Source organism: Bubalus kerabau, chromosome 2 (assembly GCF_029407905.1).
Source record: "Bubalus kerabau isolate K-KA32 ecotype Philippines breed swamp buffalo chromosome 2, PCC_UOA_SB_1v2, whole genome shotgun sequence".
In the NCBI taxonomy this organism is placed as follows: Eukaryota; Metazoa; Chordata; class Mammalia; order Artiodactyla; family Bovidae; genus Bubalus; species Bubalus kerabau.
In genome coordinates, this window is record NC_073625.1 from 194,892,543 (window position 1) to 194,911,409 (window position 18,867).

The window sequence follows — 18,867 nt, forward strand, 5'->3', positions numbered from 1 at the left end:
AGGAGTCTCCAGGCAAGAATACTGGAGTGGGTTGCCATTTCCTCCTCCAGGGATCATCCTGACCCAGGGATCAAACCTGCGTTCCCTGCACTGCAGGCAGATTCCGTACCACTTGAGCCATCAGGGAAGCCCTAATGAAGTAGTACTAAGGACCAAAGAATATCGTTTATTTGGCTTATTTTTCAGTTGGAGTTCGTCGAAGCATATTTGTATGGTGATGGAACAGTGCAGCAGAGTGGTAGGAATCAAGACCAGAAGGTAAAAGGATAGTTAGAAAGCGACGTTTTTCACGGCCATCCGTCCAGTCGCTCGGTCATGTCCGACTCTTTGAGACCCCATGAACCGCAGCACACCAGGCCTCCCGGTCCATCACCAACTCTCGGAGTTTACTCAAACTCATGTCCATCGAGTCGGTGATGCCATCCAACCATCTCATCCTCTGTCGTCCCCTTCTCCTCCCGCCTTCAGTCTTTCCCAGCATCAGCTCTTTACAGCCAAAGGGCCAGGGTTAACATGGTAAATGGAATTACTGTTCTTTGACAAGAGCCAGGAACATGTCTATCAAACAGACAAGGCAGAGAACACGGATATCAATGTTCTAGATTAATAATGCGTGGGGCCAAACCAAGGGAGTTCCCATTTGTTTACATTCATTTTCTGAATGAGATATGAAGTGAGGCTGCGAGCTGAGAAGGTGCACACGGTGGTGGCTCTGGAGGGAGGAGGTGGATTAGGTTGGAGCGTGAGGAAGCCAGCATAGCGCTGAGATTCACGGGGAAGGTATATAGTAGTATCACGTGTCTTTTGAGGTTCATGGTCATGAAATAGAGTGAGATCTAGTTCATAGTGGTTTGATTTCTCCAGAGCATTTTGCTGTGTGGATCTAGGCAATCGCTGGGTTTAGCCAAGCTTTGCATGCCTCTGAGTGAGTGCTTCAGGAGGGAGAGAGGAGAAAAAGAATGAAGGATGCTCTCAAGGTGGCTGATGGACCACAGGTATGGGTGGGGAGGAAGAGACGCGAAGACTTGGGGGGTTGATGGCTAGTTAAGGTGGGGAATTGCAGGGGCTGGAGGAAGCTGTCATAGCAGCGTTCCAGGAATAAACGAGCAGGTGAAATAAGACACGGTCACGACAGGAGGCCAGAGATGGAGATTTAGGAAGCTGGCACAGCCACGTGTGTGACGGTGACAGTGGCTGGCTGAGCTGGAGCAAAATAAAAAGATCGCTGAAAAGACTTGCGCAGCTCAGAGGCCAGGGTGACAGGCACCACCCAAGGGGATGTTGAAGTTGCAAGAATGATGATGGGAAGAGAAGCAGGGAGGAAGATGGTGAGCTGGTGCTAAGCAAAGGTTTTCAGTTGCTGAAACTGAACACGTGAGAAGAGAAGAATATGTGACACATACTTGCACGCGTAATCAGCGTGAAAGGTGGAGACTTGTGAACTCACGTTCACGTGAGGCTTTGGGGGCATAAAATGGATGGATGGTGACCAATCCATCTTGAGTTTGTTTTTTGTTTTTTTTTTGCTGTTCAGCCTGCGAGATCTTAGCTCCCTAACTAAGGAGTGACCCCCAGCCCCAGCAGTGAGATCGCAGCGTCCTAACCACTGGGCAAATGGGCACATCCCCCATCCATCACGGTTAAAACACCAATGCCTCTCTCAGCAGATGCTGCCGCTGCCACCTCAGCGATGGTGTCCGCCTCTGCACCCTCAGTGTACAGCGTGCAGGCCTTGTCCCTCCTGGCAGAGGTAAGTACATGTCTGCCTCGTCATCCCCGCCGGGGGAATGAGGCTTCACGGGGGCGCGTCCATTCTTAGAGGCTGGGGGCTCCGGCTGCACCGTCCCGGCTGAGCCGGTAAGCCAGCCTGGGCCTCCGGCTGCCTCATGGGGTTGCCCTGCTAGGCTGTCTGTGCCCCACATTGCCACTTCCTTTAGGAGAGTCCTGTGTTCCAACTCCTGTTCTCCTAGGTCCTGGCGTCGCTCCTGGACATGGTTTACCGAAGTGACGAGAAGGAGAAAGCGGTGCCCTTGATCTCACGTTTGCTCCACTATGTTTTCCCTTACCTACGCAATCACAGGTACGGCTGCCGCCGCCTCTCTGTAACCCCCCAAACCTGCCCACTCCTGCCCAGGTGTGGGAAGATGGCTAATGGGAAACGCATCCAACAGGGCTCCTCTCACGGCCTCTGACCTTGACCCTTTGCCCTTCCCACCCCCTTGCAGCGCCTACAACGCCCCCAGCTTCCGGGCGGGTGCCCAGCTGCTGAGTTCCCTGAGCGGTTACGCCTATACCAAACGGGCCTGGAAGAAAGAAGCCCTGGAGTTATTCTTGGATCCGGCCTTCTTCCAGATGGACACGGCTTGTGTGCAGTAAGAAACGTCATCCTGATTTAAAAAAACAGGCCGGGAACCGTCAAGTAGCAAAGTGTGTGGGTTTCTATAATTAGTTCCCATTCCTGAAATGGTGAGCAGAACTAGGTATTATCATCCCAAATCTTAGGACATCCCTCGCAGGTTAACGGTGTATTTCCGGGGAAGGAATTGAAGTCTTCTGAAAATGACACAGGTGCCCTTTTTTTTTTTTAATAATCAAGAGAATTGTTATTATTCCTAAAGAGCATAACAAGGGGTTCCAGCTGTACTTGACCTAGTGCTGCTCTGTCTTGTAATCACAAGATGATGGACCAGCACTGAGACGTCAGGGCTCTGTGGTGGCCCTCCTGGGTCCTTCCCCCCACTTCTGGGCTTACACTCCACGAGTCGTCTCTGAGACCGTGCAGCCACCTGCCTCTGCGCGGGCAGCAGAGATGCGTAGAATCAGGATGAACTGACTGCGCTTTCTACTCGGAGGTCAGCAGAACCACTCATAATTCTGCCCGTGGCTTGGCTGAACATGTCTTTATTAATAGCAGGGGTCGAGGGTAGACACTGGTCAGCTTCTTTGACCACAGCTTTCACCCTGGGTTGGTCAGATCCATTGGAAAACGGACAGGCTACCCACTCCAGTGTTCCTGGGCTTCCCTGGTGGCTCAGTTGGTAAAGGATCTGCCTGCAATGGGGGAGACCCCAGTTTGAGTCCTGGGTTGGGAAGATCCGCTGCAGACGGGATAGGCTACCCACTCTAGGATTCTGGCCTGGAGAATTCTGTGGGCTGTATAGTTAATGGGGTCGCAAAGAGTCGGACACGACTGAGCGACTTTCACTTTCACTTCACTTTCACCCTGTAATCCTGTTGCACCGTGGGAGAGTCTGATGAAAACTAGTGATATTTGTCTTCAGGGCCCCAACTGCCCTTCCTCGACACAAGTGTATGGACATCATCTGTGCAAACACATTTAAGGGCAACCCTTGCAAAAGCCCTTTGATTCAGACGGTAAAGGATTCCGCCTGCAATGCAGGAGACCCAGGTTCAATCCCTGGGTTGGAAAGATCCCCAGAGAAGGGAATGGCAACCCACTCCAGTTTTCTTGCCTAGAGAATCCCATAGACAGAGGAGCCTGATGGGCTACGATCCATGGGGTCGCAAAGAGTCAGATACAATGGAGTGACTAACATTTTTTTTTTTTTTTTTTGCAGAAGCCAAAGGACTTTGACACAAATGCTTTCTTTTATGGTGGTCTGGGAATTATTCATTACTCCCTGTTATTTATTCCCTATATTAAGGTTATAAATAAAGAGCTTCTGCTTAGTTTCTCCTTATTCATCCCTTTCACTAACTTTTCAGAAAGCAGTCTTTAATCTTAAAGGGACATGTTATTTTTCCTTGATATTTTTGACTGGGCTGTCACCCTTTGCATATTTAACTTTGCTTTTTTTTTTTTTTAATATCCAGTTGGAAGTCCATTATTGACCATCTTCTGACTCATGAGAAAACTATGTTTAAAGATCTAATGAGTAAGTTTTTCTGTGTTAATGTGCACATAAGTCATACTTTAAAGGACCGACGCCTTTTGGTCATAATGAGCTTTTACCATATATTTCAGAACGTGGCTCAAACTTTTTATGGTGCAGTTTCAGCCACAAACTATACTGTGATGCATAGGATTTGCTGGGACTCCGTGAATGAAACTTTCTAGTTCCAGTCAGTTGACAAGAATGCCTTTCACCACCATTTTGCATTTTTATAATGGAGATAATACTTTTGAAAGCAATGATAAAGTGACCGTAATTTGTTAGGAGTACTTTTCTATACTGCATATCGTCTTCAAATACCCTATAGTTAAGCATCACTCAAGAAATAAATACTTCCATAAATTTTAAATATTTGGATAATAGCTACATGCCCTTAATCAAGACCATATTCCACCAGGGAAGATAGGAATGAACACTTGTGTGAATTTCTCATCACTTACCTCTCATTGTAGGTTTCTCACTAAGTGAAACTTATTTGCTGTATTTATTCCAGGCATGCAGAGCAGTTCTTTAAAACTGTTCTCCAGTTTTGAGCAGAAAGCCATGCTGCTAAAGCGCCAGGCTTTTGCTGTCTTCAGTGGAGAACTTGATCAGTACCACCTTTACCTTCCTCTAATCCAAGGTAAGAAGGCCCACCCTCCCCCCCAAGCCCCCTCCCCGAACAGACAGGCCCAGAGTGGCCAGAACGGCTGGAGACCAGGGGGGCCCACAGCACATTCTGGCAAAATGGGCCAGTGTTAGATGAGCGTTCCACACGGGCAATCATAGAAGAACTCTGGTAAATCGGGAACTTTGTTTTAAAAATCTATTACTATAATGCTGTCAGTCTATTAGGTCATTTTTTAAAGTCTGGCCATACTTCTTCAGCACTGTCTCCTGCTAGATCCCTCCTGCAGTTCAGATACTTGGAGGGTGCAGTCCTAACGGAGGCTAGTGAGCAAGACTGGAGGAGTGCCTTTATTCCTTAGCAGTTTTTTTCCTCTCCTTCACCCTATTATTATCCCTTATCTGCCTCAAAAATGAATGACTGGGGCTTCCCTTGTGGTCCAGTGGTGAGCAGGGGTTGGGGGTTCAGTCCCTGGTTGGGGAACTAAGATCCCACTTCTCTCTGGGCCAAAAAAACGAAACATAAAGCAGAAGCAATACTGTAACAAATTCAGTGCTGTGCTATGCTCAATTGCTTCAGTCATGTCCGACTCTTTGTGACCCCGTGGACTGCAGCCCACCATGCTCCTCTGTCCACGGGGATTCTTCAGGCAAGAATACTGGAGTGGGTTGCCATGCCCTCCTCCAGGAAATCTTCCTGACCCAGGAATTAATCCCACATCTCCGGCGTCTCCTGCATTGCAGGCAGGTTCTTTACCTACTGAGCCACCTGGGAAGCCCAAGAGATTCAATAAAGACTTTAAAAACAGTCAACATCAAAAATCCTTTTTAAAAAAATGAATGTGGATATTACACATGACTTTGGAGGGTTTTTTTCCCCTCCTCATGAAATGTTAAGATGAACATTCTAATTCACCCTCCTCCAAGATATGAAAGAATTCTCAAATAGAAATGTGTTTTACTCATAGCCTAAACAAGATATAATGAAGTAAAAAAAAAAATCTTTCAAGATCATGTTAAATATCATGAGTACTAGTATAAAAACAGTTTTATAAATACTAGAATCATGATGATGTCAGTCATTTTGGGGGAGGGTCAGGTTTATTAAGGTATAATTTACATACAGTAAAGATGACTTCCCCTAGTGGCTCAGACGGAGAAGGCAACGGCACCCCACTCCAGTACTCTTGCCTGGAAAATCCAATGGACGGAGGAGCCTGGTGGGCTGCAGTCCACGGGGTCGCTAAGAGTCGGACACGACTGAGCGACTTCACTTTCACTTTTCACTTTCATGCATTGGAGAAGGAAGTGGCAACCCACTCCAGTGTTCTTGTCTGGAGAATCCCAGGGACGGGGGAGCCTGGTGGGCTCCAGTCTATGGGGTCGCACAGAGTCAGAACAGCTGAGTGACTGACACCTTAGGTACAGTAGCAGGCAGCCTTCTGGTGTGCAGTTCTGCGAGTTTTGATAAACACAGTCACATAACCACCACTGCAGTCAAGATACAGAACATTTCCATCACCCCTGAAGGTTCGCTCCTGCCCCTCAGAAGTCATCTCCTCCCCTGACCCCATCAACCGCTAAATCTGCTTTCTGCTCACGTAGTTTCATTTTTTCCAGAATCTCTTATAAATGTGAATGTGATTAGACAGTGTCGAGCCCTTGAGCCTGGCTTCATGCTCTTGTACTTACCCGGAGTTACTCCTTTTTGTTTATCTGCAGTGTTCCATTCTGTGAGTTGTGTGCCCGGTCACCAGTGGAAGGGCATTCAGATTATTCCATGTAGAATTATGCAATAGATCTCTTAATGCTGCCCTCCTAAAAATTTTCATATACATATCTGTCAGTTCATGAAGTATATGCTTTTCCTAAATATTGGTACTACTAGTTCTCAGCCCATGTCCCTACTTGATTAACCATTGAAAGGTCTTAATGATTTTAGGCCAAAACACTAACAGCTTTCCCAGGTATTAATTATGATAGTGTTTTACGTTGGCAATAATAAAAAATACCATTTTATACTTCAGCTGACTTAACTTCCGCAACGGCAAGCGCATCATGGAGATGTTCATGCCATAACATCCTGAATGCCTACGAGGTGTGAAAGCGAATGTTCAGATAGGACAGATCCTTACTCGAAGTATTAACAGGCTGATGAGATCAGAGGGTGACCAGGAATGCCCATGAAGACAGCGGCAGCCCCCCAAAGCCTTCAGCTCAGAGCAGAGTCAGAGCTGAATTTCGTGGCATCCTTACAGGATTTGGGAGGGAGAAAGAGCGACAGGAACCACATTTCCTGTGGTTCCTGGGCAGCATCTGGGACGGTGCTTTACGCACCTGGCCCCGGGACAGGGGCCTGAAAGGGCAGCGTCAAGCCCCCTGTCCCAGAAGCAGAGCGCGGTGGCCAGTGCACCGGGCAGTCCACCTTCTCGCCCATCAGACGCTCTCCTAAACCCTGGGGTGAGCCCCAGAGGGCTGAAGAGACACTGTTCAGTGTGCAGAGCAAGAAGAACACAGACAGTGGCCTTCCTTAACCAGCGGCATGGAGGGTCTGACCATGGCAGGATGTAAACATTCAATTTCTGAGAGATCATGAAATGGGAAGGGAAGTAGGGGGCCACAGAATAGTATATACATTATATATGGTACTTTTATATATGGCATATATGTATATGGGGGCTTCCCTAGTGGCTCAGAGGGTAAAGCGTCTGCCTGCAATGTGGGAGACCTGAGTTCAATCCCTGGGTCGGGAAGATGCCCCTGGAGAAGGAAATGGCAACCCACTCCGGTACTCTTGCCTGGAAAATCCCATGGATGGAGGAGCCTGGTAGGCTGCAGTCCATGGGGTCGCAAAGTCTGACACGACTGAGCGACTTCACTTTTACTTTCTTATATGTATATGGAGGTCACCTTCATGCTGACTTTAAGTAGGAAATGTTTGGGAGCCCTTGGAGAAAGAGGAATTTCTCCAAATAAATACCCTCCACTTTGGATAACTCAAGGATGGTTTGTTTTTGGTTTTGTTTTTGTTTTTTTAATTCTACCTGTTTGAAAAAATAGAGTGGAACTCCCTGGTGGTGCTGGAGTGGTGGGTTTCTGAGTGTTCTCTGACAGTCTTGGGTCACTGAGTGGCCTCTGGAGCCATGAGGTCAAGGGAGTAGACAATCCAGAAGGGTCTAAATAATTGTACACCATGGTGGATAGTCAAGGCCTGATCAGAAGAGGTAGGAATAGGGAAGGCCTGGTATTTCTCCTCTGGGGTCCCCTCTGGGGTCCTTTCCCCCTGACTGACCACCACCATCAAGCAGCCCTGAGTGAAGGGTGATCATTGTGAGTGGAGTGTGGAGCTAAATAACGCTGTATATCTTGGCTCCTCATGACATAAATTTTACATTGATCTCAAAAGAATCTATAAATGAGCTCAAAGCAATTATTATTATTATTTTTTAATGGGAAGGATGATCAAATGCTGCTTGTCTAGAATTAAAGGAAGACAGTCATCACCCCCTACAAAGGCTCCTGACGAAGGGATCAGAAAGGCAACCCTGACGCAACACTCCATGCCCTTTAATTGATGAGGGCGGCTCCTTCTTGGTCTCCTGAAGTCCCTCCCATCTTTTAAGTCTGCCTCGTTGTCCTGTGTTAGCTCCATTTTTTACATCAGGATACCGATGCTCAGAGGGATTAGCACCTCTGTAAAGTTGCATTGCCACTACCTGGCAAAACCTGGACTGAAGCCTGAGCTCTCTGGCTCCCAGCAGTAGGCTGTGGTCTTCAGGCGGCACCCTTTGAGGCAGGTGAGTTTCACAGATAGGAAGCGGCTCGGCGAGATTACCTGGCCAGCCTAAAACGAGATTCCGCAACCTTGGCCGTGGTGCATGGTTCTGGCTCAGGGCTGTCTCCTCTGTCTGCTCACAAGGACTCCTTAAGCCTGTGAGGTTTATCACTCAGCTAAGAAAGGCATATTAGAGATTCTAAAATAGATCATCTTGACTGAAGAATAATCTCATGAGTTTAGTTTTGATTTGAAGTATCAATACGAAATATGCCCTATGTGTACAAACCACTTTTTTTAAATCTGTTTTTTCTTGAAGTAGATTAAGACTCACAAGAAGTTGCACCAGTAGTACCTAGTGTTCCTGGGTACCATTTGTTCAGCTTTCCCCGTGGTAACGTCTCACATAAGCACAGTCCCTCATCAAGACCGAAAATTGACATGGGAATGTTACGGCAACTCAACTAGAGACTTGTTCAGAGCTCACCAGTTTCTACAATGCATTCTTGTGTATGTTTGTGTGTGTGTCCAGTTCTGTGAATGAATCTCCTACAAATTCTGTGGACAGCACCACAACCAGGACATAGAACTCTTCCCTCACCACTAAGCAATGCCCTCAAGCTACTCATTTCAGTTCAGTCGCTCAGTCATGTCTGACTCTGCAACCCCACGAACTGCAGCATGCCAGGCCTCCCTGTCTCTCACCAACTCCTGGAGTTTACCCAAACTCATGTCCACTGAGTCGTGATGCCATCCAACCATCTCATCCTCTGTGGTCCGTTTCTCCTCCTGCCTTCAATCTTTCCCAGCATCAAGCCACTCACTTCTTTATAGAGTCACACCCTCTACCCAGGCCTAACCCTTGGAAACCGCTCACCTGTTCTCCATGACTTTCATTTGTCACTTTGAGAATATTGTATAAATGGAATCATGCAGCATGTCACCGTTTGAGAATAGCTTTTTCATTCAGTACAATGCCTCTGAGATCCATCCAGAGGCAAGTAGGTTCATGGGTGTATCAAGAGTTTGCTCTTTTTTAATGAGTAATAATACTCCATTTTATGGATGTTTCACAGTTCATTTATCCATTTAACTGGAGGACATTTGTGTTGTTCCAGTTTGGGGTTATTAGAAATAAAGCCTCTATGATGCATGCATGTACCATTTTTGTGTGGTTGTAAATTATCATTTCTCTACACAAGGGTTTGATTACAGGGTCCTGTGATAAATGTGTTTAACTCTCTAGTTCAGTTCAGTCACTCAGTCATGTTTGACTCTTTACAACCCCATGGACTATAGCACGCCAGGCTTCCCTGTCCCTCACCAACTCCTGGAGCTTACTCAAACTCATGTCCATCAAGTTGGTGATGCCATCCAACCATCTCATCCTCTGTCGTCCCCTTCTCCTCCCACCTTCAATCTTTCCCAGCTTCAGGGTCTTTTCCAATGAGTCAGTTCTTTGAATCAGGTGGCCAAAGTATTGGAGTTTCAGCTTCAGCGTCAGACCTTCCAATGAATATTCAGGACTGATTTCCTTTAGGATAGACTGGTTTGATCTCCTTGCAGTCCAAGAGTCTTCTCCAACCCCACAGTTCAAAAGCATTGATTCTTCGGTGCTCAGCTTTCTTTATGGTCCAACTCTCACATCCAAACATGACTACTGGAAAAACCATAGCTTTGACTAGACGGACCTTTGTCATCTAACTCTCTAAGAAACTCTTAAGAAACTCTCTATGAAATTGCCAAACTGTTTTTCAGAGTGGATGTACCATTTTGCATCCTCAGTTAAACAGTAATTTCAAGTGTCATTATCCTTTTTGATGCCTATAGAGATAACCTTTGTTTCATTCTTGATATTGGTAATTTACCTTCTCTTTTTTGGGACTAGAAGTTTATCGGTTTTATTGTTCTTTTCAAATTACCAAACTTTAGTTTGATTTTTTGTGTGTATTTTTGTTTTGTTTGTAATTTCATTTCTTTCTGCTCTTTATCATGCCCTTCTTTATCCTTGTTTTGGGTTTAGTCTGTTCTTTTTCTAGTCTCGTAAGGTGGTGGTGGTGGTGATGGTTTAGTCGCTAAGTCATGTCCAACTCTTGCAACCCCATGGACTGTAGCCTGCCAGGCTTCTCTATCCATGGGATTGTCCAGGCAAGAATACTGGAGTGGGTTGCCATTTCCTTCTCCAAGTCTCATAAGACAGAGGCTTAATTTATAGAATTGAGTGCTTTCTTCTTTTATAATGTAAGCACTTAGTGCTATAGATTTCCCTCTCGTTACTTTAACTATATCCCACAAAATCTGATAACCTTTTAATTTTCATTCATTGCTTTATATCTTTTATTTGCTTTGATGCTTCCTCTCAGCCCGTATCTTATTTATTAATAGAAGTTTGTTAGTTTCCAAGTGTTTCCAGTTGTTCTTCTGTAATTAATTTCCAGTTTGAGTCCATTATGGTCAGAGTGGGCTTCCCTGATGGCTCAGACGATAAAGAATCCCCCTGCAATGCGGGAGACCTGGGTTTGATCCCTGGGTTGGGAAGATCCCCCGGAGGAGGGCATGGCAACCCTGGAGAATCTTGCCTGGAGAATCCTCATGGACAGAGGAATCTGGTGGGCTACAGTCCATGGGGTCACAAAGAGTCAAACACGACTGAGCGACTAAGCACACACACGTGGTCAGAGAACATTCTTTATAGAATTTAAATTTGTTGAAGTTAGATTTTGTCATGGGTCATTAAGCAGTCTTGGTGAATGTTCCACGAGCAGTTAATGAGATGAATTCTGCTGTGTTGAGCAGAGTGTTCTGCAAGTGTTGTTTAGATCCTGCAGGCTGGTGGTATTGCTCGGTTCTTGTATATCCTTACTTGACTGTTTTTTTCCTAGGGCTTCTATCCGTCATGGGGTAGGGATGGTGAACCTCAGCTACAGTTGTCAGAAGTTATTCTTCTTTGAGTTCTGGTAGTTCTTTCTTCTTGTAATTTAGACCGCTGTTGTTTGGTACATAGGCATTTAGGATGTTACATCTTCCTGCTGAACTGACCTTTCGCTCTGCAGTGTCCCCCTTTGACCCTGGTGCTCTGCTCTGCTCTGAAATCCATTCCGTGTTAATAGTGCCACTCCAGCTTTCTTAAAATGTTTGCATGGTGTGTCTTTTCCCATCTGTTTACCTTTAACCTACTTATATAATTATATTTGAAGTGAGTTTTGTGTAAGATAGCATACAAGTTTTGTATAAGATAGCATACTTCTTCTTTCCGGAGAAGGCAATGGCACCCCACTCCAGTACTTTTGCCTGGAAAATCCCATGGACAGAGGAGCCTGGTGGGCTGCAGTCCATGGGGTCGCTAGAGTCGGACACGACTGAAGCGGCTTGGCAGCGGCAGCAACATACAAGTGCATCATTTCTTTAATCCATTCAACCAATCTCGCTCTTTTAACTGGTGGATTTAGACAGTTTATCTTTAATGTAATTACTGGCATGTCAGGATATATTATGCCTTTTTATTTATTTTCTGTTTGTTCCTTGTTTTTAATTCCTTTGTTTGCCTTTTTTCTATTTTCCTGAGGTTACTTGAACATTTTTTCAGCATTACATTTTGATTTATTTAAAGTGGGTTTGGGGATGTGTCTCTTTTTAAAGTTTTTGCAGTGGTGGCTATAGGGATTCCAGTGAACATAGAATGTATATACTTGTATCAACATTTTACATCATTTGGGATGCTCTTCTGTTCTCCCATGTGGTATAGGTGTCTGAAAATACTACCTTTTCATATTGGAACCATAAGAGATAGAGATAAAAGTTTTTGCTTTTACTGTCCAGCATAGGTTAACTACTGAGGAAGAAAGAATATTGTATGATTTTAAGAGAAGTTTATTACTAATGTATTCCAGTGAATCTTAACCAGCATGACCATAGTTCAGCTGTTTGCCATGGCAATTTGTCATATTCCTCAGAAACCTTAAATTATGAGAAGAATCACATTCTATAAGCAATTATTTCAGTGGAGAAATGGGGAAGACTTAGGGGCTAGAGAGTTTCACTCAACTTTTTTTTTCCTGCAGGAATTGAAGTTTTTGTCGTAGTCATCAAATCCAAACTTAACTGAATAATTCTTGTATTCACTCACTTCACTTGTCACTCCTCACCCCCAAAATACAGTGTCATCTGCCAACCAACCTATGTGATCTTATAGTTTGATGTCTTGTACTTGATATTCTTAGAAGAACATTTACAGGACTTCCCTGGAGGTCCAGCGGTTAGGACTCCATGCTTCTGCAGGGGGCACAGGTTTGACCCCGGGTCAGGGAACTAAGATCCTGCAAGCTAGACAGCATGACCAAAAATTGAGAATTAAAAAAACCCACCATCATTTACATGCTCATTGATGATGCAGTGGATTTCTGGCTTGAGCCGGAAGTTGATGCCCTCCTCCCTACTCAACTGTAGCAGGGGAATAAGAGGCCCTTGGCTCACTTCTTTAGCAAAGGCCAGGAACTGCTGTGCCTCACAAAGAAGAGGGCTGTGGGCAAACATGAAGGGCAGTACCATTCTCCCAACACCCAGCTCACGTACAGTTGTTGTCGAATGTCAGAGCGATTGCAGTTGTGTTTTTCCTCTTTGTCTAGTGAAAAGCTCCAAACTCCTCATTTGTGTGACATCTCGAAAATCTTCTTTCCTTAGAACGCCTGACAGACAATCTCAGAGTGGGACAGACATCCTCAGTTGCTGCTCAGATGTTTCTTTTTTTCAGAGTTTTGCTGCTAAGAATATCTCCCCAACATTTGACTTCACTGTGGCCAATAATGGTCTCTGAATTGGTAAGTGCAAGTACTTTATTCTTGAGGTAAAATTGGAGCTTTTTAAAATGCGGTTTCAGCAATAATGTATCCTTTTGTGTATATCTAATTTGATCTGTAAAATTTTCAATCAAGTTGGTAGTGCATGGTCAGCTCTTGGTTAAGTAGTGATATTTTATCCTCTAATCATAGTTGACCTCTCAATTGTAGTTATTTAAATTAATTTAATATTATTTGCCTTTTTTTTTTTTTGGCCACCCCATGTGACTTTTGGGATCTGACTTCCCCAGCCAAAGATTGAAGCCAGCAGTGAAAGCATTGAGTCTTAACCACTGGACCGCCATAGAGCGCCCTGTTTGCTATTCTTTAAACTGGCCTTTTCCCACTTTTAATGAGACATAAGTGTCATGCAGCGGCATAAAAGTTTAAAGTGCACCACATAATGATTTGACTGAAATATATCATGAGACTCTTATCACATTCAGTTAACACCCATCATCTCATACAGATCCAAAAGAAAAGAATTTTCTTCCTTGTGATGACAACTCAGGATTTACTGTCTTTACTTTCACCTGTGACTTACAGCAGCTTTGATTGCAGTTTTCACATCCTGCATTATCCCTAGTAATAACATATGTCTTATAAATCAACGTTTGTACCTTTTGACCACCTTCATTCAATCTTCCCTCCTCCCACCCCCTGCCTCTGATCTCTTCTATGAGTTTGGTTTGGTTTTGCTTTGTTTTGTTTCTTAGGTTCCCCTTATAAGTGAGATTATACAGTATTTGTCTTTTCTCTCCTGACTTATTTTACATATTGTAATGCCCTCCGAGTCCTTCCAAAGTACTACAGATGTGCCAATGGCAAGATTCCTCCTTTTCATGCTGAATAACATTCTACTGTGTGTGTGTATTCTCATATACATACATATGCATGTATGTGTGTATACACACATATGCATATACATATGTGTATGTGTGTAAACATATACATATGCATGTATGTGTGTACATACACACATATATGTGCGTGTGTATATATATGTATATATTCATATATATATATATGAAACTTTCTTAATCCATTTATTTGTTGATAGACACTTAGAATGTTTCCATGTCTTGGCTACTGTATTGGGTTGACCAAAAGGTTCATTCAGGTTCTTCCCACGTCACAGAAAAACCTGAACAAACTTTTTGGCCAGCCTAGTAAATAATGCTGCCTTGAATATGGGGGTGCACATATCTCTTTGAGAATATTTTCATTTCCTTGGAGTATAGTCCCAGAAGTAGGTTTCGTGGATCATACGGTAGTTCTATTTTTAACTTTTTGAGGAGCGGTTATACTGTTTTCCGTAGTGACTATACCAGTTTATAATCCCACCAGCAGTGCACGAGGGCTCCCTTTTCTCCACATCCTCACCGACATCTGTAATCTCGCCCGTTGGGTGACAGCGGTTCTAATGGGTGTGAGGTGATGTCTCATCGTGGTTTTGATTTGCGTTTCCTTGATGATTAGTGATGTTGAGCATCTTTTCATGTGCCTGTTGGCCATTCCTATAGCTTTGGGAAAATGTCAATTCAAGTCCTCTGCCCATTTTTTATTTGATTATTTGCTTTTTCGTGATTGAGTTGTATGAGTTCTTTATGTATTTTGGATGTTATCCCTTATCGTATTTGGTTTGCATTTTTTTTTCCCATTTCATAGATTGTCTTTTCATATTTTTGATTCCTTTTGTTTTATTTGCTAATTTTTATGGACATAGAAGTTTTAAACATTAAGCTAGATTTAACCTCTCTCAAATAGTAACTTGAATTCACTTTCTTTTTTTAAGATTCAGGCATTCATACAGCTTGAAGAAGAGCTGAAAAAGGACAATGAATCATTGAGGTAAGTAGTGTACGAGTCTGTGCACATATGTGAAGGTTAATGGACATCCCTGTATTTTTTTTGTTTTGATTTTTTTTTTTTTTTTTAGATCCAGACTGTGGACATCAATTTATGATGTAGGGTTAGCTCATCCTAAACACCATTTTCTTGAAGTAGTTACAGCTATTCTGACCATTTTTCAAAAGGAAAAAACCTTCTTATGGACATTTCATAGGCAAAAGGACTACAGTGGATGTGAATGAATTTCTAACAAGAGTTTCTTTGCCAATTTATAGAAACAGCAACAAAATCAACAGAATGAAAGTTGCAGCCTCTGATGGAAACGGGCCGTTGGTGGGGGAGATACCCCAGAGCGAGCTGGTCCTCTATTTATCAGCTTGCAAATTCCTAGACACAGCACTTTCCTTTCCACCTGACAAGATGCCACTATTTCAGATGTAAGTCACAGGGGACCACGTGTCCTCTTTGAAGGAGATGACTTTCTTTACTTGTCAGCACTTTCACTTGTTCTTTCCTGTACAGCATGTGGGTTACCAGTGGCCGAGGAGCCTGCTCAGAGTACCGAGTTTCAGATTACTCGCAACATCTGTGGTTTGGTGAATTTGGCTCACAGTAGTATTTACAGATGGGTTTCTGTTCGTGTGTGTGTTTCAGAGGGTTTTGCTATTGGGTGGTTATAAAACAGAGTCCCCCGCTGGTGATCCTCACTGCATTTACGTATTTTCTTTTTTTGGTCTCTTTGTTTTTAATTAACTAAATGGAACACGCTGTCTCCAGTTCACTCTGCCCCTGTTGGCTCACATTCCTGTGGGCTTAACACGGCCGCTCGTATGTTTCATTTCATGCCTGGCCCCAGATGCCACTTCTCTCTGTCCTGTCGCCCTAAAGAGAGGAATTGTGTAGAAATGTTTGTGGTTAGAAACACAGAATGAAAGAAGCCAGTCTGAAACGGCTACATACCATATGTTTTCAACTATATGATGATCTGTAAAGGACAAAACTGTAAAGGCAGTAAACAGATGAGTGTGTCCCAGGAGTGGAGAGGGAGGCGGGGCACAGGATTTTCAGGGCAGTGAGATGACTGTGTGCGATTGTGTGTCTACTATACTGTGGACACATGTCATTACACACTTGTCCAAGCCGATGGAAGATGCAGCTCCAAGAGTGAACCCTAAGCTTAACTCTGGACTTGGGGTGATGGTGGTGAGCCAGTGTCGGTTCATCGATTGTAACATGTACCCTTCCAGAGGGAGTGTTGACAGGGAGGCTCAGCCTAGTAGAGAAGGGGCAGGGGGCAAATGGGAAACCTCCATACTTGCTGCTCAATTTTGGATGAACCTAAAACTGCTCTAAAAAAGAAAGTTTTTTTTTTCTTCTTTAAGTGAGTTCCAATGTACGTGAATATGCATAGCAGCACTAATCATAATAGGCAAAAAGTAGAGAAAACCTAAATGTCCATCCATTGACAAGCAGATAAATAACATATGGTGTGTCCAGACAATGCAGTAGCCTACAACACAAAGAGATGGAAGTGTCGGCATGTGGTACAGCATGGGCGAGCCTTGACGATAGTAGGTTGAGAGAAGCCAGGTACAAACAGCCATGTAGTACATGGTTGGAATGTAATCATGTACAACCATGATTCTAATTTATATGAAATGACCAGAATAAAAAAGACCTGTACAGACAGACAGTAGTTTAGTGGTGGCCTTGATTGAGGAGTGGATTGAGGGATGAGATTGAGGGATGATTGGAGTGGATTGAGGGGTGAGCATAAAGGGAGCAGCAATTCTATTTGGGGTTTTAAAATACCCTAAAATTGATCACGATGGATGGTGATGGACGTACAATTCTGTGAATATACCAAAAGCTATGGAATGGTGCAATCTATTTTTTATTGTATTTTGGGCTGTCTTGGGTCTTAGTTGCAGCATGCGAAGTGTTTAGTTGCAACGAGTGAACTCTTAAGTTGCGGCATGTGGGATCTAGTTCCCCGACCGGGCATTGAACCCACATTCCCTACACTGAGAGCGTGGACTCTTAGCCACTGAACCACCAGAGAGTCCTGAATAGTACACTTTAAATGAGTGAACTGTGTAGTACGTGAATTACATCTCAGAGAAGCTATTTGAAAACCTCTGGGTGGGCTCTGAGCCCATGTGCCTGACCTCAGATTCTCTTCCTCCAGTTACAGGTGGGCATTTGTTCCTGAAGTGGACACAGAAAGCCCTGCCTTCTCCTCAGATTTAGAGGAGGATCACCAAGAATGCAAGCCCCACACTGTCAGGATTCTTGAACTTCTAAAATTAAAATATGGGGTAATTGTTTTCCTTTTTACAAAATTTATATCTGTGGTGGAGGGGGATGGGCTCAGGGGGTGAGTGAAGTACTTCATATGCCATTTGATTTCAATGACTTTGAACGGTGTTCAAATTGCCTCTTAAGTGTTCAGACTTGGAGAGGGTTATACATTTCATCTTTGTCTTAGCGTATGTATGTCACTTTCTCATCCTGGATGCTAAGAGGCAAAGCCTCCTGGGTGGACACAGTCCTACAGAACAGCGGTCCCCAACCTCCTCGGCATCAGGAGGCGGTTTTGTGGAAGGCACTTTTTCCACCGACCAGGGAGCTGGGATGGGTTGGGGGCGTGGTTTCAGGGTGGTTTCATTACCTTTATTGTGCACTTTATTTCTTTTATCATTACATTGTGATAATGAAATAATAATTCAACTCACCATAATGCAGCATCACTGGGAGCCCTGAGCTTGTTTTCCTGCAACCTAATGGTCCCAGCTGGGAGTCATGGGAGACAGGGACACCCGAAGTGTGTTGCTAATGTCCAGTCTACTCTGTAATCTCATCTTGTTCAACCACTCACCTTCTGCTTTGCAGCCCGGTTCCTGAATAGACCACAGGTTGGGGACCCCTGCTGTAGAAGGAGACGTGCCTGCAGAGTCCCTCTGTGACTCAAAGGAAGGGCCTGCAGGAGGGGTGGCAGGGGCCCCAGCGGGATGACTCACAGCGAAATCTGGTGGAAGATGGCAGTGGGGACGTGGGATTCGAGTTGATACTGGCAGCCGTCAGGGCGGACAGGGAGTTTTCCTAGAGGACTCATGTCTTAGCTTTCACCGCCTGCATGGGCCTCTCTAATCCTTAGCATGTCGTCGTTGGTTTTTTGCAGGAAATCAGCAGCTCAGATGAGATCGCCTTGAAGAGCGAGTTCCCTCTGCTGCACCAGCATTCTCTTTCCAGCATTAGGCAACTGATGCCCTTCTTTGAGACTCTAAACTGTGCTTTTAAAACCCAGAGTCGACTGTCCACTGACACCCAAGGCCCTCCTCCACTCATGGAGTTTCCTGTCGCAGATAACCCAAGGGTCTTGAAACAACTGGAAGAATGTGTTGAACATGACTTTTTGGAACATCTGGAATGTTAACCTTGGACTGGAGAATTTCTGTAAGCCATTTACTGAGACCTTGAGAAAAGCCAGGATATACTGAAAACGGAAAAGGAGCCAGGATAGTGGTTCTAAACAAGTCTATCTCAATTTCGAAAGTAAATTTCAGATCTTTTTTTTTTTTTTTTTTGGTGGCCAACAAAACACACCTCCCTGAAATGCCTTGTAATATATTTAGGTCTGATTTTGTGTTTCTTCCTCAATGTATGTAAAGAAGTGAAATTAATATATCATCTAATGGTGGCACAAAATTTGTAATATAAAGTAAACCATGAAGAGATTGAAAAGTTGGGTTTTTTTTTGTTGCAGATGTGTCAGTACATCTCTCTAAACATTTTTAACTCGTTGAATATTATTTTTAACCTTTCATACATGTGTCCCTTTAAATGTTTATTTTGGTACCACATTTTAAAATGAAAATACATTATT

At 44.1% G+C, this 18,867-nt stretch overlaps 1 protein-coding gene across 1 annotated transcript in view; it reads left to right on the top strand.

Moving 5' to 3' along the window:
• DOP1B (DOP1 leucine zipper like protein B) overlaps nucleotides 1-18,867 on the top strand; it is a 171,527-nt gene extending 152,660 nt beyond the window's left edge. Inside the window, exons 27-36 of the mRNA XM_055569915.1 lie at nucleotides 1,668-1,750; nucleotides 1,971-2,080; nucleotides 2,226-2,372; nucleotides 3,835-3,896; nucleotides 4,408-4,536; nucleotides 12,976-13,112; nucleotides 14,926-14,981; nucleotides 15,257-15,418; nucleotides 17,170-17,299; nucleotides 18,163-18,867. Coding sequence (XP_055425890.1) covers nucleotides 1,668-1,750; nucleotides 1,971-2,080; nucleotides 2,226-2,372; nucleotides 3,835-3,896; nucleotides 4,408-4,536; nucleotides 12,976-13,112; nucleotides 14,926-14,981; nucleotides 15,257-15,418; nucleotides 17,170-17,299; nucleotides 18,163-18,417 — 1,271 coding nt within the window. The 3' untranslated portion in view covers nucleotides 18,418-18,867. The remainder of the gene's footprint in view (nucleotides 1-1,667; nucleotides 1,751-1,970; nucleotides 2,081-2,225; nucleotides 2,373-3,834; nucleotides 3,897-4,407; nucleotides 4,537-12,975; nucleotides 13,113-14,925; nucleotides 14,982-15,256; nucleotides 15,419-17,169; nucleotides 17,300-18,162) is intronic.